This window comes from Thermobia domestica, chromosome 8, assembly GCF_964235325.1.
Source record: "Thermobia domestica chromosome 8, izTheDome1.hap1.1, whole genome shotgun sequence".
Classification (NCBI taxonomy): Eukaryota; Metazoa; Arthropoda; class Insecta; order Zygentoma; family Lepismatidae; genus Thermobia; species Thermobia domestica.
The window spans coordinates 250670606-250697752 of record NC_137461.1 but is presented as its reverse complement, the minus strand read 5'-3'; the positions used below and the strand labels follow the sequence as shown (position 1 = coordinate 250697752).

The following is a 27147-nucleotide window of genomic DNA, read 5'->3' as shown; positions in this document are numbered from 1 at the left end:
ACCTGTACATAGCCACAACTATCCCATAATAATCACTTACATATCTTAAAGACATTCTTCTTTTCTGTTAATTTAAAATGAACATTCTACTAAGTATATTGCATATTTATGAGCACTTTTTGCCCAAGGTACAGGTAAATATTATACAAACTAAAGTATTTCGTTATAATGCATAATAACAATCGGATAATACCTACCGCGACATCTCTGGCAACAGACATACCGAGTTTTACATAAAGTTTCCAGAAAGCTTTCTGCAGAGAATCACGATTAATATATATAAAAAGTGAAGGCAAATGCTCGTACATACAGCATTCTATCATGAATGCCACTATCGGAAAAGATATTTCTCGTTTGTAATGGCCAACAAGAACCAGATGGATCCATACGATTAGTATTCAGCTACCAGACCCCCCCCCCCCCCCGGTTTTATAAGATGGTGCAAGAAACTGGAATCAACGTTACTTTCTTTCATGACAAACCTGTAAGAAGCCCCAACGCCAAACCAATGTCAAAACAATCTCTACAAAGACGCCACTTCCGTATACCCGCTGGATTAGCGAAAATCTGCAAGGAAGTTTGTAATTCCTGTGTGTGTGTATTCAAATGCAGTTCGTAATAGTGAAAATTGTTATAGTCAATAATATTGTCGGTCCAATAGAATACAACCAGCATTGTGGCACGGCTTTTTCCTAGTACATTGAAAACTGGTCGTATATAACCCGATCCGCCTTCTGCCTATCTTCATATGTTTCTTCCCTCTTGATATCTGCTAGAACTGTTTTACACTAAATCGTGCTGTAATGCAGAAAAAAATCATCTGGCAATCTCCAAATGACTAGCGCAGACCACATGAATATATATTCAACATTCCAATTTATATACCGGTACAGATTTCAAAAACCCGGCAGTTTATTACATACAGAGATTTCGAATTTGCTGAAATTAAAAATTCTGAGGTTCGGGATTAGCCAATTATACATACGTTCAATTTTCTGACAAGCAAGTTTTCCCTTGTTTTCTCGTCATAATTACATATCCTTATTATTTGATGGAAACTAGCCTATAGGGCAAATTCCCTACTAGCTGGAGCAGTATAATGGGCGACCCCCTCTAATATCCTGGGTCTCGGTTATGTAGTGGAAGTGGCAAATGTGTTGGGTATGTGTAAACTGATGACGGCCTACAAAATTCACATCAAAACCACATCGGCGAAGAGGAAGAGTGGCTGGGAAAAACTCGTAAATGACAATCACTCAGAAACGTCTTGTAACTGCTGTGTACGTGACAGAGAAACTCAAGAGCACCTCCCAGAGACTTGACAATTACTATAGGTACGAGTTACACAAGGACATACGGGGTCTACTTCAACGAATGAAACTGCTGATAAGGATGCTTTTGCACGAAAGTAATGATGCTGCGAACATGCGAAATGGACTACTGATGACAAACTTGTGACAGGCATGAGTCATCGTTTACCTGAATTCAAATCAGTCCGCGTTTACGTGTGACGGACGCAAAAATCCGTACGATCCAATGTGTCGGCAGCTTCATTGTCCGCGATTATATAACCATTTTAGGGAACCACGCACATCCTTTGGTCCATTTTATTTTCTCCACGTAATGATGTCATATTCCAGAATAAGAATGCGCCCATTTACACAGCTGGAACTGTTATGACGTGATTAGAAAATCAGAAATAGCTGAACCCCTTTCCTGGCTCTCCAAATCCCAAACACCAAATTGAATGGAATTAAGTGGTGCACAGCATTCGGACTGGTGTATTTCACTTGCTACCTTTTATGATCTCTAGACTCCATTCAATGTCAGATCAGAGCTGACGGATCTACTATATCCAGTGGTAGCGGGCACAAAAACAGGTTTTACGGTTTTCTATCAAAACGTATTTATTATTTTAAAATTAGTATCTCAAGAACAGATTCGGAGAAAATTCACTGGTTTGAATAAACATCCGATTTCTTTTTAAATTTTATTTTTAGAAAACTGGTCCTATATATGTTTTATCCATTTGTAACGCATTTTTCAGCGTATCGTGTATAGTTTTCAGTATATCCTGGTACACTCAGAAACAATATTAAGTATAGCTTGGAGGTGTAAGAAACGATAGCTCAACCCTATGTAATATTGTTGCTGACTGTATATCCATTGTCATAACTGGATACTTATTCTACAAGTAGTATTGAGAACTTTTCCCATTTAAACAAATGTAGAAGTATAGATTCTTTTAATAGTGGGAACATTTACAACCAATCTCTTAAGTAAGCGATTTCCTAAAGTGATAAATTCGAGATGAAGTGTTTTATTTTCTACAGTTTAGTTATATCAGATATAGTCAGGCACTGAGGGTACTCATCATGCAATATTATATTTTCTCTAAAAATTATGATTTTAACAAACGTTGCATGTATTATGTCGGTTAGCCACAGAAATGCCACTGATATCATCGTAATACATTAACAAAATGAAAATATGGAGCATCATCTTCGAAGAATATTAGGACAATGTGAACAGTTTCTTAAGTATAACCTGTAGAAGATACTTTATTTCAAATGAAAAGTTCTAACCCACATTAATCAAAGAAGTTACACTTAGTCAATTTCGAGCAATAACATACGAGAATAGCACTTTAATGTTTACAATTTCAAAGTCATCATAAAACAAACACTATTCCCTACTACAAAAATCCCTTTTTGCCAGGGTCCTAGAAGTGGTTGGTTCACATCCTTCTTTAATGAGATAACTGCTTCGACATTTCTCCTTGGAAATCAGATTGTGTGATACGTACAGATATTATAAATATATTATAACTAAGAACGAACGACTTTTTTGGTTTTTAACTTAATTTGATACAAGATATAATTCTCGTAGTTTGTCGGTAAACTTTAAACATCTCTGGAAACATTGTAATAATAGAATTGGACTTCTCTTTAGCTTTCCTTATATTGTATATTTCATTTACAATCTTAAAAATACACAAACTAATGCAACACTAGTGGTTTTGAACATTAAAATTATGATTATTCTGTTAGATAACCCAAAAGATTAAAACTACACACATTGAGTTAAACTGATTGCAACTTCAAATACAGGAGAGCGCCTGTTTTATTCTTTGATATACGAAAACAATCGCCAAGATGGGTACCAAATATATATCACAAAATAAATTAACTAAATGGTGAGTGGACAATAGTAAAGTTGTATTGTTAAATAAAGGAAATCAGGAAATAATTTGCAAAACATAACTGATGAACATTTTGTAAAAATTCAGCAAGTACAATCGAAACCGGTTATACAACATCGCTTTTAACGATATATTCGGTATAACGGCGAAATCTAAGAGGTCCTGTCTAAACCCAACATAAAAACTGCACTTAAAAAAATCTCTCAGAACGAAACTGCTCATTACGACATATCGTATAAAACTACTTATTTTTATCATATTATCGGAGAAATGTATCAGCTGTAACATTCAATGCTGATTTTTGTTAGTTACGTGTTTGGAGATTGCTGGCAACAATGTAAGGTTTATTTCCAAACTATTGTTTTGCTTATACTATACAACATATACAGTAAGTTTAAACCACCATTTTATCTCATTATTCAAGACCGTGTACGACATTATTGAACAATTTACACTGTTGCTACCAGGGTGGATTTTTTTTTTTTTAAATATTTGTTGATATTTTGATTTAAATCTATTCTTTTGATTTAAATCACATCTTTCTCCCCGAATAATACAAGTCATGAACTGAAGAAAAAACATTAGGAATCAGTATGAAATGTTAATTATGGCATGTAAGTGAAAGTATTGGGATTGAATTTGGAAATAATTCCCAATCATTAGCCTATTTCAATTTCAAACATTGTCTCTTATTCATTAAGGAAAAAGTACAGCAACGTTTATCAACACTTTCTTTATTTAATTAAAGTTATATTTGACATTTTTTTTTTTTTTTTAATTGGGGGATCCAGATCTAGGTTGTGGTACGAATACATATAAAATACGTAAATTTGGCCTTCGGAGAAAGGATCGAACTCTCATAAATAGCCCCTATTATCTGGGAATAATCACGCTTACACACAAGAATTTTCGTCTTACGTGTTGAATGGTGATTTTCCCTTTACAGCAATGGTTTAGCTCAATGCCTTGTAGCAAGAGTTACGAGTTCGAATCCCGGTACGTACTAAAGTGGTTAAAAATCTACATTAAACTAAGACCCTAGGTTCTATTTGGTCTAGGAATTAATTCGTGCGGTTGGTACGCACACATTGAAGCTGTAGTACAAACACAAAATACATAAATACCTTAAGAAAAATATTGTCCATCGCTAGCCACCACTTTCGCCCATCTGTCAGGCAATGTACGGATTCCGTGGCGAAAGAAGTCCTCATCCTTGGAAGCGATCCAGTCAGAGACCCATGTTTCGATATCTTCTGAAGAAATAAACCGCTGTCCAATCAAATCGTTGTTCATGCAATCGAACAAGTAGTAGTCCGAAGGAGCAACGTCTGGTGAATACGGCGGGTGGGGTAAAACTTCCCATCCGACATTTTCTAAATAGGTTTTGACCGGCTTTGCGACATGTGGGCGAGCGTTATCATGTTGAACAATAAGTTTATCATGTCTGTTCTCCCATTCTGGTCGTGTTCTGGCCAGAGCTTGCTTCAAACGCATTAATTGTCGTCGATAACGTTCTCCATTCATAGTTTCACCCGGTTGCAGCAGCTCATAGTACACCACACCTTTCATATCCCACCATATGCACAGCATAACCTTTGCACAGTGAATATCTCGTTTTGGTTGTGATGGACCTGGTTCACCTGGTTTCACCCAGGCCTTTTTTCGTTTAGGGTTCTCGTAATGGATCCACTTCTCATCACCCGTAATAATTCGATGCAGAAACCCTTTTCTGCTCTGTCGTTGAAGCAGCAATTCGCAAATGGTTTTTCGTCTTTCAACGTCTCTGTCTTTCAATTCATGTGGAACCCAATGTGACATCTTTTGAATCATTCCCATGGCTTTCAAGCGTTTGGAGACTGTTGTTTGATCAACGCCTAATGCTGCTGCAAGTTGTTCCTGCGTTTGACACGAATCCTGCTCGAGCAATGCTGTCAATTCTTCGTCTTGAAATTTTTTTGGCTGTCCAGCTCGCTCTTGGTCTGCCAAGCCGAAATCACCACTTCCAAACCGTGCAAACCACTTCTGACACGTTCGCTCAGCTAGAGCATGGTCACCATACACTTCCACCAAAATACGATGACTTTCAGTCGCACTTTTCTGCATGTTAAAGTAATGCAGCAGGACACCCCGCAAAAACACTTTATCAGGCACAAATTGCGCCATGTTCACTTAACTACAAACTGGTGTTGTTGACGCTTTAATCCACTGCCCTATACTACGAACGATACGCGATGACAGGGGTTTGCAACACATGTGTGGATACACGGAACTGTGGGACGCTCCGTTCGTTGCGCCATCTCTTGTCCACCCGCACGAATTAATTCCTAGACCAAATATTATTCCTATCCATACAATGTACAAAATTTTCAAGTTTCAGGAAAGGGACTGAACCTCCCCAAAATCACCCATATTATCTGGGAACAGACAAAGACGCAAACACAAAATAATTTTCGTCTTAAATTTCGAATAGTTTCTTCCCCGGTGCAATATTTCACAATTTACAAACAATATGTTACGAAAAGAAGAAAGTAGGACTGTCCCGTTACCGGTTCAAAACAGACTTAGGTCAGATATTTTCAGGCCTCCCAGTAGGACACTGAAATATAGGATAGTTTGGTTTGTACAATAGAATATTGTGTTCTGAAGCACAGAAAAAAAATATATATTGTAAGAAAAAGCCACCCTTCACCCCAATAGGCAACTGGAAAAAGGATTTACATTAATACAGAATAAGAGTACATAAGCTCTTACTTTTATAACATAGTAGATCTTTTGTATTGTATTGAATAATAATATAAAAAAAAATAAAATGACTTGATTTACTGATTAAAAGAAAAATTCTTGTGGTCCGAGCTGTCCATGCCTTTCCTTTGATCCACTACTATCACACTTACACATTTTTACCTTTACATTTTAAAGGTACAATAATGAAATGTAAAACACTAGCACGTGTGTTACTTTTGCGACTTTTTTTTTTTTTTTTTTTGCACTTTTTAAGTCTTTTGGTTAGAGCCTCAATCAGGGCTTATGCAGCTTACATACATCCATGAGCCGATGCTTTATTGCTTTCTAAAGCCGAAGGTTTCCCGCTGAAATTAATTTTTCAACTTCAAGAATTTCAAAACACGTTTCCCTACACTTTTTTTTTTTTTTTTGGAGCACACTTTTTCTTTTCCGCTGTAATGTTAAGCTTACTTTCTTGTTGTTCTAAGTTTTGTTTTTTTCTTTGTTGACCTTCACGATACTTCTTTGTAGTACATTAATATTTCTTCAGTGATATTAATTTCATTTACACCCTTACTTATTGCGTCTTCAATCATTCGAAGCCCATTGATGGTTTCTTCATTTAGTCCTTGTCTCTCGCATTGTATCATATTCTTATCTATAGAGAGATCACGTTCAAGAGATGCCAGCCCATATGAAAGTGTTAACACTGCTTTCACAAGTTTAGTAATTGTTGGATACTTTGGTTTATTTATACGATTTTCCAGCAGTATTACTTTGTTCCAATATACGTCAACACTACAATCAACAAAAAAGTTATCGTGTATACTCTGATCAATCATATAAATTCGCCACCCGTCTACAGCCTTGTCTATTTCCCGACTGCTAACATTTGAGGCACACAAGACGCTTATAGTTTCAAGGATGACAATATCTTGCTCTTCACTTGTATGTCTAACAGCATAATGCAAAATCTAGCTTTGTTACAAAATTCGGTTATTTAGGGGCAGCCTTTGTTGAAGGTAACTTGTTATTATGAAGAATTTCTTTGATTTAATGTGAATAACTGTTATTGCACTTGATTGACTTCTTTCAATGCCAACTGTACACCTTCACCGATATTAATTTTGTTGTCTGGCTGTAGAACTTTTTCTTCTTTCACTTTTATATTCAGAAGAACAGATCCAGTTTTTCCATTGTACAGATCAAATACTACAAATTTTGTCATTATTCTTTAAGTAGTTCAACTAATTCATCGTGCAAAATGTAGATAAATGGTTCCTGTTTTTGTATAATCACAAATTTATCGAACAAAGTGCCTACACTAATAAGAAACTAAGTATGCAAATATAACAGGAGATCTCTCAAGTTCTGATAGATTCTCTTGTAGCGCTCTGACTAATGAAATTTGATTTTGCTTGGGAAGAAAATTCAAGAAATATTATGTCAGTGCTGGCCACAGAGAGAATTCTAGAGCAATATGGAACTACCGATAGCCACTGACTGCTGACATACCGAAGCACACTTCCGCCTCCTGCTGTTAATTTACTTAAATCTTCTCTGTGTGTAGGACATCGATGAAACCAAAATTGTAGATCCTCAAGCATTTCTACTAGATTACAAAAAGTGTTTAGTTTCAACCCAATTCCAAATGTATTATGAACTTTATTTTGACATTTTTCATTACTTCATATCTTTCTAATAAAATGAAAAATATAACTTATTTCTCCATAATGAAATATTTGAATCTAATTAAACATTGAATTATTTGATCAACATACTTCCCTGAAATAAATAATGTAACAGCATTTCATTCATCATAGCCTGCAAATTATATATGAACTTTTAACAACTGTTATACAACATAAATTTCAGGACATTTCAAGTTCATAAATAATTTGCAGGACATTTCCACCATTTTTCTCCTTTCCATGACACTTTCATTTTCAGGTTTTCTAGGACGCGTGGGACTCTGAATATTATTACAGCAATATTGGAAAGCATTCTGATATGTTGGTAAATACCAACACACCTAAATGCCTAGCCTATACTGCAGCACACAGTGCTGAAAGGAAATGCTAACACAGCCTGCGTTATAAGAAACTGGAGCATGACAAGGTTCCTCAGCTAAGCTTCATTGGGGAAGAATAAGCACATGGGAAACAAAGAAAGAAAAGAAAAAAAAAGTGGAGATGGAATGACTGGAAAAAGCAAATTAATAATAGTGAGGTGCTAATATCTAGCAATTTAAATCACTGAAACTGCCCTTGGCTTATATTTTTAATAACTCAATCATTGAAAAATATAGGAAATAAAGGACAATATTAAAATATAGGACATATATCGGACAAATAAACAGATTTCCAAAATATAGGAAAAAATAGGACAGCTGGGAGCCCTGTATTTTAGAAGCCTCCATAAAAGTTGACCTAGACTTTAGTCTATTATGATTCGACTGCTCTAAAATTTGATTTTATAGTTATACAGTCTGGCTATTATTTTCACTTTAAAATCGAATTTCGAAATTAATTTGATCAACGATTTTTATTATAAAACTCAGGTGATTTAAATCAATCTACCCTGGTTGTTACAGTGCTTCCTCACTTTTAAGTTTTTTATTTTTTTTTGTCATACAGTACTCTTGCTATGCGCACTGTATAAACATTAGAAGAAAAATCTTCATCAGTCCACTTCATAAATGTTGTATGTACTGCATGTCAGTTTAAGCTTTCATTAACCATGTAAGTGTAAAAAATGAAATGAAATCTTTGAGTTTTACGTCCCACGTTTATGCCGGTTAGGCTAAAGGAGACTGTGATGATGAGCGATTAATGAAATGGTGGAATGAAGAAAATGGGAGGAAACGGGAGAACTCCGAGAAAAAACACGTACACGGTGTTTGTCCACCACAAAGTTTACTTGGCGAGGGCTGGGATCGAATCCGGGACCCCAAGCATCAGAGGTGAACGCTCTACCACTGAGCCACTGCGGCCCCACCATGTAAGTGTAGACAAATTTAGATAAATACTAAGCAAAAGGAAAACCCGGTGTGCGCGACTATCGGCTATAACGGTCGTATATTTGCGGTCCCTTCCGAGTAGTTATAACCGGTTTCGACTTTTTTTTTTTTTTTTTTTTTTTTTTTTTGTCGAATGCACTCCTAGCTGGAGATAAAGTTTCACTTGAACCAGTTACTACTACTTTAATAACAATTAGAGGCAAACATATAAAGATCTAATACAGATAAAGTATTCTTCATTTTACATAAATAATATTGCTGGGCATGTATCCTCAGTACTATTCCTGAAAGGAGCGTAAATTCTCTAATGCACATAATAGTAGTGGTTAGGATTACAGGTTGTCTTACATAGTTACTGTAAGAGCAAGAAAATGTCAAAGTATGTATCATTATCTAAGTAGGTAAAAAACGGTTTAAGTATACCAACCAATCTGACAGTTATCTACATCCAGAAATGCCATAAATTTTTATTGCTACGTTTCTTTGTGAATTATCTTTAACCCAAAATTCTTACTTACAAGTGGTCCAACCTGGTGGCAAGTCCCGATTAATAATACGTATGAATAATTTGCACTATGAAAACAAAAATGTATAATTTACTTACACAGCATTTTGTAGTGCAGAGTGCTCCTCTACTAATGAAACACAAAGCAGGCAAAGAAGAAACAAAAACCCGTTCACATCTTCGCTTAACATTCAAGCATAGTTGTATTAGCAGCAGTGCCATAGCCAAACTTCTTCAGATTACGCTGAATCACATGGTGCTACACGGTCCTTAATTCTGCAGCAGCCACGTTATTCAGCGTCACCGGAAGAAACATTCAAGCAGAAACAAGAATTAGCAGTTAACCCAAGAGTAATGAATTTAAAAAAGACGCCATCACAAAGCTATGCACAAAAAAATTAGGAAAACTCGTACTTACCAACCTCCCGTAGTATTGCGTTGGCAAGGAAACTAGAACTCTGTCTGTGATGTGAAATCCAATAACTACACAAGTCACAGCCAGAGTTCCGTCCCCTCAACAACAGTGATTAAATCAGCACTTCAGATGGCTTCGTCCCGGGTGATAACTTGCAATACCAGACATCTCCCACGACGAACAGTTTGCACTTTGAGTACAACTTTTATAAGCAGAGTAACTTCTTGGTTGAAAAAAACACTATCGTTAAAACAAACTCGACCAAATTCAATAATTACAAGCAGAAAAGCGTTACAGTAAAACAAGCCACTTGTAAATACAAACTTTAGTGAGATATTAAAAACAATTACGGAATGCATGCTTTACTTTCACGAAAAATGCTTTAAAGGAAATATTAAGTACCTACAGCTCCAGCAATTTCCGCGACAAGTGAAAAACATTGATCATTAAGATTTATGATTTATGCCCACCATTTCATATCTTTAACAACAGGGCCACATATTAAACGTCCTACTGATGGATTTCCGAATCACATCTATCTACAAAAACAGATGTCTGCAGAAGTTCTAGTACTTTCACAATCTTCCTTCAACGAACGGAAATAACACAAATACCAATAAAGCAGACAAGTTTTGCTGAACTATCCGAAAAATAAGCCTCCCAAATTATGCAAGGATTTTCATTTTACGTTGTTATGCATACTTAGAATGTTGGGACATATTAATAAACTGAAATCGAATTAAGTAAAGTTTAATCTATAAATGTGAGCTAAAACAACGGGATTCAAGTCAGCTAATGTATGAATTTAAAGTAAGTCTGCCTTGCAGAAGCAGTGAATGTCAAGGATATACAATAGTGTAGAATAGTTTCATGAGTTATGTAGTCATGCTTCCCACAAGAATAAATGGGCTTAATCTGCCATGCTAAGAGCAGGAGAAAATTACCAGTGCGCGTTCAGTTCAAAGTGAGATCTATTTTCCTCCCGTTTCCCTTCCCTAAGAATAAAGGTACCACACACAGATCTAGGTAAATGTAATGGGACCACTATCAGTAGCCATTAACTCATCCAAAGCAGTTACACCTACTTCATAGGTAAGGTAAAGCACTCGTCCGTATAATTCCGTTCCGAGGATTAAACCGGGACCAGTGAATAGTTATACACATTGTCCTGAAATCCGGTAACACTTTTCTTGATTTATTACACAAACTACGAGTGATATAGCTGTCGTGTATGTCATATGAAAGAATATCTTTTTTTCAGGCAGTGCTCGTAGTTTCCACATTCACCGCAGTTGGCGTTTGCGTGTTGTAAACATGGCGACTTCTGGTGCAGAGCGCGCTGTATTGGTGTTCGATATAAACAGCATTGGTTGTTCCCACAAATGCAAGATGCTGCTGACAATTTCCTGTTCCAACAGGACGGGGTGTGCCCTCCTTCCCCGTCACGACGTTCGTGAATTCCTGAACAATGAGTTACCTCAACGCTGGATATGGCGAGCATGGAATAATAAGTGTTTCGACACGTGGCCTCCAAGATTCCCAGAGCCAATTCCCTGTGACTTCTTATGGGGGTACATAAAAGAGTGCGCATGTGTCACAGTTACCAGAAAATGTAGAACTCACGTGCAGGATTGAAGAAGTTGCTACCACTATCTCAGGATATGCTCCAACGAGTATGACAAGAATTTGATTACCATCTAGACATATCTCCTGTTACACATGGTTCCCATATCGAGGTATTGTGAACTCGTGCATTAAAAATAAAAATTGAGATACTCTTTCATATGACATACAAGACAGCTATATTACTTCTAGTTTTTGTGTAATAAATTAAGAAAAATATTACTTGACTTTTAGGACACGACGCCATCGTGACTCTTAGGTTAACACTAGGCAATCTTTCAACCTCGTTTGAACAGGATTAAAACAAGAATTTTAGAAATGATAAAAAAAAAAAAAAAAAATTGCGCCCTTAAACAATTAGTTTTTGGATCAGGGGCCACAAAAATTTTGAATGGCCCATAAATCGAATTTTCGTATTTTTCGCGTAATAAACACATCATACTAAGTTATAGTTTGGGTTTGGCTATACTAATGTAGTTCTCCAGGTATAAGGTCTACAATAAAATTTTTGCCTGAAATATATTGGATCTTTTGATCCAAATATCAGAATTAAAGAGAAATATGGGTTTCTTCTCCCTTATTCAAACCAACAATCAACCAACCTATACTCAAGAACTAACAATAATGGTGAAAAAAAAAAAAATCAACCATTTAGGCTTCAGTTTATCTAGGTAAACTTCTTAACGTAACTGAAAAACGCTCGAACACATATTAGGTGTTATACAGCATTTTTTTTCTTTTCCCCATAAACGAACAATAAATGAATATAATCGAATGTATGAAGAAAAGGATCTTTAAGGTGAAGGAAAGAAAGTGGCTTCTACTTCCCATACAAAACAAAATGTTTATTATAAAGCACAACTGTTCAGAAAGAAAAACTTAAAATTAGCTGCGAAACCAAACGCTAAGAGGGGAACATTTTTGTTAGCCATCCAATATTGCATGCAGAATAAGCAAGTAATATAAAAGCAATGTTGAATAGTAATGCATTAGAACAAAATCCTCTAGCATCTAATAAACAAATTAGTCTGGCACTACTATCACATGAAAAGAATTTGAAAGAATGTACATGCAATATTACAAATAAGACAACATTCTGGAACATATTCAGAGAAGGAGCAACTCTGTCTTCGAATGTTACTGAACATTTTCAAACTATATACCAGAATTAAAGGCGGTCAAAATACACTATTATGTTATTTTTTTTATATAGTTAATCTCATTGACGAATACTTCCAAAACACACATTACTTTCATTCTCAATGTAAACAAAACTGATTATGCAATTGTAATACATTTAAGAAATTAGCATAAGAGAACTCATGACAAAAAATGACCTACATATAGCACTTAATAAATGTTATATGAATAAAAGATTCTATCTGGTGTACTCCCCAGAAAACCCTTCTTGACTGCCAGAAAATTTCAGCAAATTTCTATTTTCCTTGTATTCTTACTTTAGCTTGCCAACATTGTTATAAAGTCACCTACGTTGATGTATTCTTGGATTTTTTGTTTTGTTTGTTAACCGTTCGACCAGGCATTTGGACGGTTTACATTTTTGTGTAACAAAGATTTACATAAAAACTGTATAAATGTTAATAACTAAATCACTACAAAGCTACATATTCACATCTATTGAATACATGAGCAGACCTACTTGGAATAATGTTGTACAGTAAGCGACAAAAGTTGTTTCAATTTAATGAAACTAGATTTGTAAATAACTTCAGAATGGAAGGACAATTTGAATACACAGTTTTCAGTAAATTAAAAGGAATGTGATTTTCTGTACATTCAGCCATACCACCATTATTTTCAAAACTCTACCAAACGGAAAGAACTGTCGCTGACCGTACAAGCATACCTTTTATAACAAATTGCTTAAGTAATGTTACACCATACAGTTATCAATATTTTGCTTCAGTAAAAGAAAACGATACCGAAGATAGCTGATACCATGATCACTATTTGAAGTTATCCTGTACGAGATAAAAATGCTCATACTTTAAGTCCAACTATACTTGCAGTCTTTTATGGTAAAACTACCTTCATAATTTATGGTGAAACTCTCCTTTAGCTATAAAGTGTCAGGAAAAAAAAAAAAAAAAAAAAACACTTAAATTTAGGAAGTCACAATACTGTCTACAGATTAGTAAGTCTTCCAGTTCCATCAGTGATGACTGATTAAAATCTATTTGCAATGATATCGTTGGCAATCAGCATATTACATTTTCCATCAGCTTATGCGAGGTTTTAAAAAATATATTTTTTATTCTTTTGCCTTACCATTTCCTCATCTTTGAAAGAAGGAATATGGATTATTCCGAAGATCAAGAAATACACCATCATCACAGCGCAGTTAACGAAAAGCTGGCTTCTGACAAGACAGTTATACTTGTAAACAAAGAGGAAGGGAAGGTAGTTCAATCACTACACTACTGTTTCACACTGTTTCTAGGCAACCAAGGTCACTAACCGCGCAGCTGCCGGTAGTTAAAGATTCATTCTTCTGTCCATAGTTATTTCTGATATGACATATAAAATGGCGTAAATATTTGGGGAGTACCAATAATAATACTGCTTGAAGCCGGAATGGATCACCAATGAGAAAGTGAATCCTCTCCCATTGAAAACAAAATACCGCTGAAATTTCGTCAAATTAGGGTTAAGCGTTTCAGCATCGAGGTTATATGAGACGCGGACCTACAACTTCACGTGCGATCCAAACAACTTGAGCTCCCTTCGGGAACTCCATCTAGGTCTCCAGCGTCACAGAAGCGTACGCTAACTATACAGCCACGAGGAAGCTTGTGGATGTAAACGTAATAATTTATAAAACCATGCGTTTTATTTTAGGTTAGACTCAGCTTGGGGTTGGAAAAGAAAGAGACGAGGGAGGGTTGCTTATACAAAACAAAGCATCAAATATATTGACAGTCCTCATTACATTAGTTAGACTGAATTTTATACCAATATATGCTCCTATATTGGAACTCCACTGGCATTTTTGCGAAATGTAATAACTTTTTCTATAAACTATATTTATTTGGACCATAAATTATCTTTGAACCATCTTTACAATAGTTTACACACTATTTCGTCTACGATATATACTAACCTGATTAATCTTTTTCTTTATGAAGAAAAAAGTATTATCTAATATAGTAACATAAGACACAGTACACCTCTTAAAATAAATAATATACAATAAGTACCCAGAACACACAAGGTACATGAAAAATTAGCACAAATCGTCGGTACGTACCAATATCCGTTTGATCCTCTGTCTGTAATTGAAGTTTGCCTCCTCCCATTGGTCCAAAATCGTCTGACTCAGAGATAAGCGCGTTTCTAAATGACGTACTACCACTATCACTTAAAGGCTCTTGAAATGTGCTATCTTCCTTCACTGGTGTACTTGTAGCCTCACTAGCAACTATTCTATTCTGTTCATTTTCATTTTCTGGGCACAGAAAAACTTCTATCTCGCCCCTATCACTCTTCATATGCATCTGAAGACCCTAAAATAAATCGAGAGACCTGTGCAACGATTTCACAAAATTTACTAAATACTAAGTTGCATTGTAGTGTAGGAGAAAAAAGAAAATCACATGACTGACACACAAATGTTCAATATTTTCATTGTTTTCGAACCTTTCCATTAGTATTACTATTTATTACACATTTCCTTTCACTTAGAGTTGATAGGACTTTCATCAACGAAGTAACGCAAACTGGATCTACTGCTCTAAAGTGAGACCCGAACTAACACTCGAAACAATACGAAAGTACATCTATCGGGAATCAAACCTGAGGACGCGCAGAGAAAGAACATCAGTTATCCATTGAAATGAAGGAAACTCGAAAGCTGAGAAATTCTGTAATGTCTTAACGGAGTTTTCGTGGCTCTCAGGTCGCTTGGTGACAGTTTTAATAGCCTTTAAATGCAAGTTCACTTCCCACTGGATTAAGATCACTAACATCCGTAGGATGATGTGTAAAAGTAGGGAACTTGTAATAATTAAATAAATAGATAAATAAAAGTGACATACATTAGCATCAAATTCATAGTGTTTGGGGTTTCTGAGAAATAGTGACACTCCAAATGTCGTTTTAAGTCTATGTTTAACCCCTCATTAGCACCCTAAAGGTAGGAAGGAGGTGAAGTGTAGAAACAATTGAAAACGACCGATATTAATGTCGAATCCAAACTTATCGGTGTCGCTGAGATGAATAATCAGTCCCGATAGCATTAAAGTTCAGCCTCCATCGGCAAGGGAATCGAGTTCAAAAAATGTCTCAAATGACCCAGATTAGTCTCGAATACAGTTTTCGAGGTCGCTAAGCTACTGAATGACACTTTCCGATTACATACAAGCCCCAGTTTAGACAAGAACTGTTATACCAGCTGGATTGGAAATGTACAGAACAACACCTTTGGGTGTTCCAAAACACCGACGTTTCGGACGTGATTCCTGACACCAAGATATGACAAAAAGTATAGTCCAACCTGGGTGCACAAATGCTTCCTTTCGGAGTTATAGTCTGCCGAAAAAGTGGAAAAATTAACTTTAAAGGTCCATAGCTCCAAAACTATGGGGCCTACCGTAGTCGGGTTAAGACTTTACTAAGGAACTAATATATGCTCTATCCAAAAATACATGCAGTACTTTCGCAACAATTTTTATAGAGGTTAGTGAGTACTTCAGATTATATGCCCGTAACAAAACTGCCTGTACAAAAACGGTTGCGTGAGTCCCTAGGATTCTGAAAAATGTATTTTTGGATAGAGCACACATTAGTTCCTAAGTAGTCTTAACCCGACTACGGTAGGTCCCATAGTTTTGGAGCTACGGACCTTTAAAGTTCATTTTTCCATGTTTTCGGCAGCCTAAAGCTCCGAAAGGAAGCATTTGGTCTATATTTTTTGTCTTATCTTGAGAAGTAACATACAAGAGTAGTAAGACATCGTAAGTGGTGGAAGTTGAAAGAATCCATTGACATTTAAAAGAATCCAAAACAACCGATATTAGTGATTATTGTGCAATCCATAGCTTTTGGGGTGGTCGCTGAAATTAATAGTGATGCTCTCAATGCCATTATGTTCAGCCCCACCTTATGAAAAGGGGTGAAAAAATGACAGTGTTGAAATTTTTGACAAACGAAACGGGTCGATAGCATCGTTCTTTGTTGCACCGATATATTAATTTCTTATTTGTGGATATTTATTTAAGCTATATAAATTTACTACACAATTGTGGCAATATTAACATAATCACTAGACTACAAGCTTTACCATTACGCTTTATCAAATAAGAAAAAAAGAAAAAAAAGAAAAAAAAACGAACACAACTATATGAAACGTCAGTGCTATTTTCATTCTTGTAAGGTTTCATTTATTTAATCAAATATCACTAAGTAACAGGAAAAACACGATGAAAGCAGGGCACCAAAATGTTTTATATCCAGCAAATGTGACAGGAGGACGTGGTATGTAAAAGAGCACATCAGACATTATGCGGGCTCTAGAAATAATAATTTATTACAGGATGGCGAGACCTAAATTCATTTGATCATGGTCAGATTGTTACAACCAGACGTATGAAGCACATCATTTCTCAAGTCGCTTAGGCACTGTGGTATCGTATCAGGGTTGTGCCGTGAATATTTGTATTCGGACAAAACCACCGCAGCAAGAATCAACTATCATGGCATAATAACGGGTTGCTGAGAGGTCACCATCGGCTAGCTCGAATAAGAGCGTAGAGACGGGTAACATAATGCAGATAACTCATCAATCCAATGCTAAATAACACCGTGTGAGCAGTTATACCACCTAGAAAAACCTCACAATGGGGTACAGAAACAAGAGTACCTCTGCCTACAGCCGGTCGGTCACAAAGCACAACGACCGACATGGGCAGAGGAACATGGTGGTTGGACCTTTCAAGCGTTGAAAGAAGTCTCCTGGGCAGATGCGTTGAGGCAACAGTTGATATACGTCGATTGGAGGGCACGAATGCGTCGTCAACCATATGAGGCCAGCAGGGTACAGTTCAGATCGGTTAGTGGTGGTATCCTGGTATGGAAATTGTTCAAGTGGGGTGAAATGAGATCCTTAGAACATCTGACGACTCTCACCGACGAACGTTACAGAAACCTGCTGGCAGATCATGTTTACCACTTTGTCCGTTTCCTCAAGCACGCTATATTTACAGCAAGACAATGTTCCAGCCCACTGCTACCAAATCATGGCTGACTGGTTCAATGTCCACTCCACTCATGTGAAGATGCTTGCCTGGCAGACGAGGAGCTCTAATCTCAATCCCATTGAGAACAAAGGATGCTGTCAAGAGGCATGCGCGTGCCCTGCATCCTACTCTATCCAATCTTCGTGGATTATGGGATGGTGTACAGCGATAATGTATGACTCCACAATGAGCTTTTATCTTCAGGATTGATCATTTCCACTTTTCTTTCATGGTGTTACAAGTTTAATATAACGTGGTGTGGTTTAAATATGTAGAAAGAACTGTATAATGACAAAACTTTCGACATTACGTTATAGATCTTTCTACGTAAGAATCAACCGTAAAATACTGTACAACGAGATATTGTATGAGTCAATATGACTTGCCACCACTACTCTCGGCACTATTTTCAATGCGTTACAAAGACATTAGCTATGTATGGAACTTACCATAGAATTTTTGCATTGGCATTTAAGTGAAACACCCACCGATGTTCTCTTATTTAGCATACGTATTTTTTAGGTTCGAAAATGTTCTGAAACCTTGTATTAGGTTGGGGTGAATTGAGGAAATTAGTTGACTCATCTATGCAGGAGCTTATGAGTATTTACACATATATATATAAAATATACTTACATGGCTAGGATGCGGTACTTGAAGTTTCGCTTCAGGAGGAGCCTTAATTACCATCACAGTTCGGTTCTTATAATCAGGTATACTTCTTAAGTCATTATAAGTAACGTACGCATACTGTTTGTCCTTACTAAATTCCCTTACTTCAGTTTCTGTAATACGAAAATAAAATTCATTGCCATTACGTTAAAAAAGAATATGTACTTTTAAAAGTGTATATGTTATACATAACCTAGCTATTTCATAAATATTGTCAGATTTCGACTGGCCATTGACTATTCTGGGTTTGAGTGAGTGCTTGCCATACGGGTATCGTGGGTCCCTGAGCTGCTCATTCCACTATGAGATGTGCGGCAGTGGAAATGTGTATGATGGAGTGGGAGACTATGAGAATCCTGCTAGTCATAACCAGAAGGATCTTTGCCAACCTGAAACTGTGCAAATGACTATGATTTGTCTACCGCACCAGCCAGCGTTATAATGAAACGGGAAGTGTCAATTACCAGCAGCGCAGTGGCAGGCCGCGCACAGTCACTACCCTCGGAAGAGAGAAGGCCTTCGTCGTAGCGAGTGACGTCACACAAAGTAGGGACAGGCAGGCGCAGTGTGTCGGGCAGAGTCTAAAAACAAGTTGTATTACAAAAATGATTTTTAAAGTGTATGTATATATATATATATATATATATATATATATATATATATATATATATATATATATATATATATATATATATATAGCGAGAGAGAGAAAGTAATTTCAAGCGATACGCATTGAGTGCTAAGAAGAAATACGAAGAGACAGAGAGACATAGAACTTTGATCATATTCAAATTAAGACTGTTATTATTGAGAGGATAATAATAATAAGAAACTTATTATGAAGAAAATTATTCTTAAATATTATATTTCTGACATCGAAATTTTAACAAAATAATAGGTTAAAAACATTTAAAACTACACATTTTTCCAAAATCTTTATATCATGTTAGAGCGCATAGAGAAAATGTTCATGAAAATATTTCGAGAGCATATTTGGCAATTAGAAACACATTTAAATGTATTACTGGCGTGCATGCATATGTTGTTTTGTTTTACTTTTTAGGCGTGGTTTGTGCTTGTTAGGGATTAGTTGCATTTGTTTATAACAATTATGATCCTAGTCTAATGAAGGCGGTGATGATGATAATGAACGAAATGGTGGAGTAAAGAAAATGGAAGAACTTCAAGACACTCATCCATGCGATATTTGTTCACTATAAAGCTCACTTCTAGAGAGCTGGGATCGAACCAGAGACCCCATGCCCCAGAGGTGAATGCTCTACCAGGAACCTGTTGCAAATTAATGTTGTTATACCAAGGAAATAAAAGTCGCACTGCTACTGCGACTGATTCTTCTTCCTCTTTATTATTATTATTATTATTATTATTATTATTATTATTATTCCCCGCTTTCCACGTCACCCAGGAGATACGGTGATCAAACGCGTTTACTACTTCGTTTTGTTATTATTAGCTATTTGCATTTAAGAAAATGTTTTTGCAAGATACAGTCCTCGCGTTTGCGATACGAAACTTAAAAAAAAAAAATGATTAGGAAGAAATTATATTTAAAAGATAAGCTGAATTTAACAAGTGACACGAAAGGTGACTGAGAAATTCAGTACTTGGAGAAGCTCAAGAGTAATGTTGTCCACGATACAGAAATTTGTGGGAAACGAGACGAGAAGTGTATGTTCCAATTAGAGACGAGCCTACAAAAATGACAATACTCGTCTCATCATCGAGACAAGATATTTGTCAAGTCTCGTGGGCAACACTGGTTCACTCAAGTCTTAGATCTCAGTGTTTTAGTATTACATGATTCATAGTAAAAATTCATAAATTATGCAAGTGATTGTACGAGCACAATGAAGATCATTCATCAACATTTGAAGATACGTAAGTGATTACATAATATACTTCAATAATTAATATGATTTAAATATTGTTATATTACATTCTTCGCGGACCACGAGAGTAGAAAATCTTCACTTTTTTTTGGATTTTCGTCTCGTCTCGATTTACGAAGAACTATTTCTCGTCTTGTCTAAATTCTTTAAAAAGATTTTCTCGTCTCGCCTCGTCTCGTAAAGTAATTACTGGTCTTGATACAGAAGAAATAATCTGCTAAATTTTGTTGCTTAATGGTAATTGTTGAGAGATCTTCAAATCTGTTTTGAGAAAGCGTTCTGTAATTGATTATGTAACTGGGAGAGACACGAAACCAAATCAAACAAAACCATACTTTTTCAGCACCGAGTCTGTATGAGACGAGGACAGTAGATCTACAGTTGAGGGTGGAATTTGAACCCGAGACCTGATGCACAAAAGGTTCACGCACTAGCCACTGAACCAACACCTAGGGCGAAGATAATAACTGAAATCGGAGAAGTCAATAAAATTACATTCTGTAACCAACACTCAAATATTAGTACGGACAGTGCCAAATCATCACAATCGAATTTGTGTGTAGGACTGAAAAAAAAAAACTTTCCATTGGAATGCTTTGACAAAGATCACATGTATGAACATTCGTAATTATTACATAATGTGGAATTATGTATACAAAGTTGTCAGATCATAATAACCCTAGTTGCTTTTTGTCTTTCTTTGATGTTTGGGCCATTTTCCTCGTGAAATTTTGCGTACACCACTGACTTCCCATATCACTAGTTCACCCGTTAATTACATATGAATTACTGTAATTAATTTTCATACTGACAATTGTGTAATTTTATTCATTCCCCTACCCAGCCCCAATAACTTGCTAATGGGTGTGGAATTTAAATCAAAACTATTAAGTGAAGGTAAATATCTTTCGTTCTCCCATCAGGATTTCACATCCTGAATTCGTTCTACAAATGAAGTAGGCCTATCGAAATAATCACATTTCAACTCACTGACCCTCTTAACCATATAGGCTAAATTACTGAAGCTTGTTTTGAAGAAGACACGGGCTCCTTATTCATATTTGATGCTGTTACTTCTTTTTATAATTAATGTATGATAAACAAATATTGCTGTTGTCTGTCAATTGTGAATGCCCAAACGTGAATATAAAATAAATTACCATTCTTTTTAAAAATACTTTTTTTTTTTTTTTTTTTTCTTTTTTACAACCATAGGCATTGTTGATACTCGCAGATACATGTTTGGCGTTTTTGCCATTGATACAATAAACAAATTCGATAATTAAACTATAATTTCGTATGGTTCTGATTCAGAGTACTGATTTATTGATCTGGTACTTAAATATAATTATCATCATTGAATCTGAGGAATATGTCAATATATCGTATTGTTGCTTACTTCCAGAGAAGACTATATGATATTAATATATATAGGTAGTTCCTGAATTATTGAATTTGCTCAAATTCTATCTATTTTAAGAACACAAAAAATCTGAAAGTTCTTGTTTTTATGTAAATAATGCTGCAAAGAAGTAAGTTAATATCGTACTTAAAAACTAACTAAACAAATAAATAAAAATACCTTTTAGATTATATCTTAAGAATCATTCTTATGAACTATCCTGAGAAAAAAATACAGCCTTACCCTGCTGGATTGGGTGACTATGAAGTCTTTTTGTACATTTTACGGAGCCATTTTTCTCGTAGATTGTCTTCAACTGGAAACAGAAACTTTTGGACCGTTTCCGTAATTCCTTTACAATTCGGGACACAACAAGTAAAATGCACTTTTGCCTTCAAATTATAAACACTTAAAGCACTTAAATTAAACACAAATAAACACTTAAAATAAGAATTCACTTAACGCCACCGCATACACTTTCAAAAGACGCGCTCACTGTTTAACTAGCCACACAAGTGTCGTTCACCCTCGCAGGAATCTGTCGTCTTTGTTTGTACCTACTCGTTGTGACGTCACGGCTGAACCTAAATGTAGCCCCATGGCCTTGTGATTGAGAAGGTCGTGGCACAGTAGACACAAAGGCGTATCTACAAAGCTTCAGCGAGAGTAGTCAGGATTCAATCAATGATGTCCCGAGAGATGTCTATTTCGAGACTAACCACGTCACGAGTGGTCAATTTGAACCTGGAACTCAGCCTCCTGACTGATGTGTAACGCCAGCAGTGGTGAAATCCAAACTTCTTCTAAGGTGTTCACACGCAATTATCTTTTCCGACGAGAAGCTGTTTACAGCTGAGCAGTCCTTTTAATGCCCAAAATGACTTGTATACACATTAGCATGGGAAGCTACTGAAAGTCTTTCCAGGGTGGACGGTCCCATCACCCACCAGTCATGGTGTTGCGGAGTGAGGTGTGAGCTTCAACGGCACAACACTGCTCCATTTTTGTGAACAAGAGAAAGGCACCGATTACTGTGTACCAAATCATAGTGCTGGAGCACATTGTGAAATCACTGAGTGCCACCATGTTTCCCAACCTACAGTGGATATTCCAACAGGATTCTGATCCCGCGCACAAAATCTGGTCAGCATAGAGTGGCTACGGGCCACGTCCGATTTCATCTCCAGATCAGACTGGCCCTCTTGCAGCCCAAATCTAAACCGGTCAGTGCTTCAATCAATGGCCTGTAAGAAGATATGAACTCTCAGAAGCGTGCTCTGGACAAGGCAGCCCACCACTTCCCCACTGGCATATCGTAATTCCACTGACGAGTGAATCGCCAAACTCTGGACCTGCATCTAGGCTCAAGGTGGACATTTTGAAAACTGACTGGTGCTCTTTAAGCTCCACATTTCTATACCGTATATTATCTTGCAAGAGGATATCAATATTTCGTCAACATTGCGTGTTTCTTTTCCAAACCTCTGACAGTATTTTCAAATTAACTAGGCGTCTATATAAATAGAGTTACCTGTGTGCACTCTTAGTTACTACAATGCTTTCATTTTTGATGAACACTTATGGAAAATTATCCTCATGGGTGTTTCGTGATGAAAGACGTGTCAGAAAGATCACAGAATAGTAGACACTGGTAATAATGTAATAGAAAAATTAAACAAACTGCCAGACTAATGTATGACAGAAAAATAATTGTTTGGTAAGAATTCAGTCTACATTGTTACCATACAAATTAATCGTCACCGCCCTCTTAACACTTGATGCACTATTTAATAGCAACTACTTTTCCAGGAATTCATACAAAAAAGTTTTAACTCTCTTCGACCAACAGGTCGCAACTATAGGAAAGGGAGCGTCACGTTATATGTAGTCCATTGGAAAAAAACTTCTGCCGAGGTCTGTTTGGCCGTGGAAATTGTCGACACGGTTTTGACATCTAATTAACATTGCTGACACCGGAATACTGATACCTGCCTCGCTAACCAAATAAGCAAGGTAAATATGCTATAATTAACTGATCTGCTAATAAACAGAATACCATACGAATAACACATTTGCCTCTTTACTAATATTAGAAAGCATGATTATCACCATACTATACCATACTCGACCTGATTTTATAAAATATACTTAATACTTTGTACACCATACCTATACACAAATGTTAAATAAATCCAGATTATCAGATCACAATACAGTACAGAGCATATTCGTTTTTCACAGTGTTTTACAAGTGACATCCTAACTGTACAGTTATTTAATGTATTTAATAGATTACCAAATAAACCTACCTGCTTCCCTAATAAGCTCATCCAGGATATTTTCTTTGGTTTCCAAATCTTCTAACTCTCTATGAAGATTACTTGGATTTAAGAGGGCATCATTTGGCATTCGACCACCCCTGCGAGTACAAGAAAAAGGTTTCTATGCTACTTTCTTTGTATATCCAAGTTCTTCAAACCAGTTTCTCTTTTTCTAAGGTAAGAAATATCAGCTAATACGATAGGATTCGTCAAGTGACAAAGGTAACAATAAACCAAATGGAAATAAGTATCTATTATTAATAAATAAATAAACTACGGTAATTCATGATCAGCGGAAATACTGAAAGTTTGATGATGAATTTAGTATATAATGGGTATTACTTATGAACAATTTTAGATCTGTGCTACTCGTGCTGAAATCTCTGTACCACATGAACAACCAGGACAATGTTTGAATTCTACGACGTTACCCTAACTCTGTAATCACGATCTAGATTAAGTTAACATGCAAAGATGAACTTCTACCGATTTACTTTGCAGGATGACGTTTGCCGTTACAGCAACTATCACGTACTTAACTATATATTAGTATAAGCAATGATTACGGCTCAAGAATCACCTTTAGATTTGCACAGCGACCATATAGGTTCTTTTTTCCTAAGAAACTGAAGCCAATTGTCAGACGTTCCACTAATACAGGATGTTAGTTCCCCAGTACTTAGTATAAAATACATGAGAATGGATCTTATATACCAAAAACGTTCACGTGGATAGTCTGAATTAGTAATGTCAGTTTCATATATGGTCAGTGTGGAAAGAAATTACGTAGAGAAGTTACAACAGTATACTCCACGTGCATGAGATTTCCACTGTGATGGGTAGAAGTTACTCAAAGAAATTTGTAACCTAAAACTAAAACAAGAAAAATAAATCCCTTTATATCGTATCGTATGTTTTATTAAATAATTCATTTTCATTAAGTTGCTGAAATACGCAGGATGTGCTTTTAGCACCCAACAGGACCAGTCTGTTAAATAGACAATGAAAAACAATCCTAAGGCAATCATGAAAAATACCCCTGTATATTACTGATATGGCTAGAACTAATAACACTAGTTGAAAATCGTAGGAACACTAGTTTACTTAAAAATGAAGGAATTAACCTGCTTAAATGTACTAAACCCGATTGTGTCGGGTCTCAACTCTTTTTTCATTACTTAGGATATTGAATGGTTCAAAGTCTATTAAGATCAATGCCACTGATCTGTCAACTAAATGAGATTAATGTTCTATAAACTGTTACGCAGTTAAGTACAGCATGCATCAGTGAAACAGATTTATTGATTAGAATTCACGGGAAATTAGTCAAAATGCAAGACAATAATTGGAAGTTATGGCTGCATTCTGGTTTGAGAGGCAAATTACTTGAATTAAGGTTTTCCTTCAAATCTCGAGGAAAACACCATCAAGTTAGGAAACTTCACTTTTCGGCATACAAGATAATTGGTGTTTCCTATATCCTTCAGACTGGGTACATGAAGAGCAGTGGAAAATTGCAAATGACAGCTGTTACATCCTGCACTAAAATGATACAATATAAGTGCTTAACAATGCTCCCAGACTTTGTATTAAATAATAGCAAGTCTTATAACAAAAGCCAAAAATTATACATAAAAACACAATGGAAACACTAATAAAAAGAACTACACTTCCAAAATGACTTGCGTTTATTGTACCGAGAAGAAAAACTACTAAAGTTGACAAACAAAGCAGCCAACCGTGCTATCCCACATATGCAAATGTGCGGAAGTTTAGCCCAAACCCTTATTAAAAGTAAATTCCCTTTTATCTTACCTCCACTGTATATTATTTTTAGACTTCTTTTCAAGAAGTCCAATCCCTTCCAATACATTAGTAATGTCATAAATTCTACGTTTTTGTACATCCAGGCACTCTGAAGCTTTATTTAAGTCCACAACACCATTCGGAGATTCTTGTAATAAACTGACAAACTTCTTAGTAAGAAGTCCCAGTGAAGTGTCATATCGCGTTCTCTCCAAAGGGGATTTGGCTACAACGGAAAAACTAATCTTTAACATACTTCCTGAATTTAATCGCTAAAAACAAAAGGAAAACATTGAAATCAATTCATGATTAACAGGCTATATATAATTATAGAACATACTAAACCAAATTCTACAACACGATATTTAAATTATTAGCATCAAATAACAATAGCATCATGTAAGTTCACGGCGTAACTTAGTTCTTTATAATTTTATTCGTGTCGACATGCATCAACGGAACTAAAGGGTTTTCCAAATAGGAATGATATGATCCTGAACTGACCTAGGAACCCTATTTCAAATGATACGTGGGACTAGATGGCAATTGTGTGTATACTGTGACAAGTTATCGTGATTAAATACACCCTCCAAAAAAAATTGTTATTATCCAAGTTTTATGGATAGACTTTTGAGACTACTCAAATTACACTTCGCGAAAAACTATGGGACACATAATCGCCTTTGTGCTTGCGATTCGTCAAATTGATGAAAATTTGAGAAGTTTACTCTTCACAATGTGACAAGACAACGAAGACTCCGAAATGTGGAGGACATTGCTGCTGTAAATGAGTGCATTGCAGAAATGCCAAATTTATCAATTGTGTCCTGCTCCCAAGAATTAGAGCTTAAAGGAACAACTTGGAGTAAATTGCGAAAATTCTTGGGTTTACACCCGTAAGACAGTAGGTTGAAAACCCGAAGTCACTGGACCATCAACAAACGTTGTGGGTTTGGTGCTTAAAGATATAGAGCAACTTGAAACTGATCACAGTTTGGGACAAAAAACTCCCTTCCTGGTAAAGCTCATTTCTAGTTAAGTGAATGGTGAACAAGAACCAGAAGGAATTTACGAGAAGCCGTTGCATCCGAAATTAGGTGACTACAGTGAAACCTCTGAATAACGGACACCAATGGGACATGAATTTTTGTCCGTTACTGAGAGGTGTCCGTTACAGAGAGGTTGCGAAAATTTAATTTCTCAACGATAATTATATGCAGTAATATACAGTAAAGGCATTATACGTGAGCGTAAATACGTAAAATCAATATGAAAATATATTGTATTACTGGGA

At 36.1% G+C, this 27147-nt stretch overlaps 1 protein-coding gene across 1 annotated transcript in view; it reads right to left on the bottom strand.

Moving 5' to 3' along the window:
- E2f1 (E2F transcription factor 1) overlaps positions 1-27147 on the bottom strand; it is a 66307-nt gene that overhangs the window by 20865 nt on the left and 18295 nt on the right. Inside the window, exons 4-7 of the mRNA XM_081769603.1 lie at positions 25863-26079; positions 24036-24145; positions 18379-18527; positions 14757-15012 (exon numbers count right to left, since the gene is read on the bottom strand). Coding sequence (XP_081625729.1) covers positions 14757-15012; positions 18379-18527; positions 24036-24145; positions 25863-26079 — 732 coding nt within the window. The remainder of the gene's footprint in view (positions 1-14756; positions 15013-18378; positions 18528-24035; positions 24146-25862; positions 26080-27147) is intronic.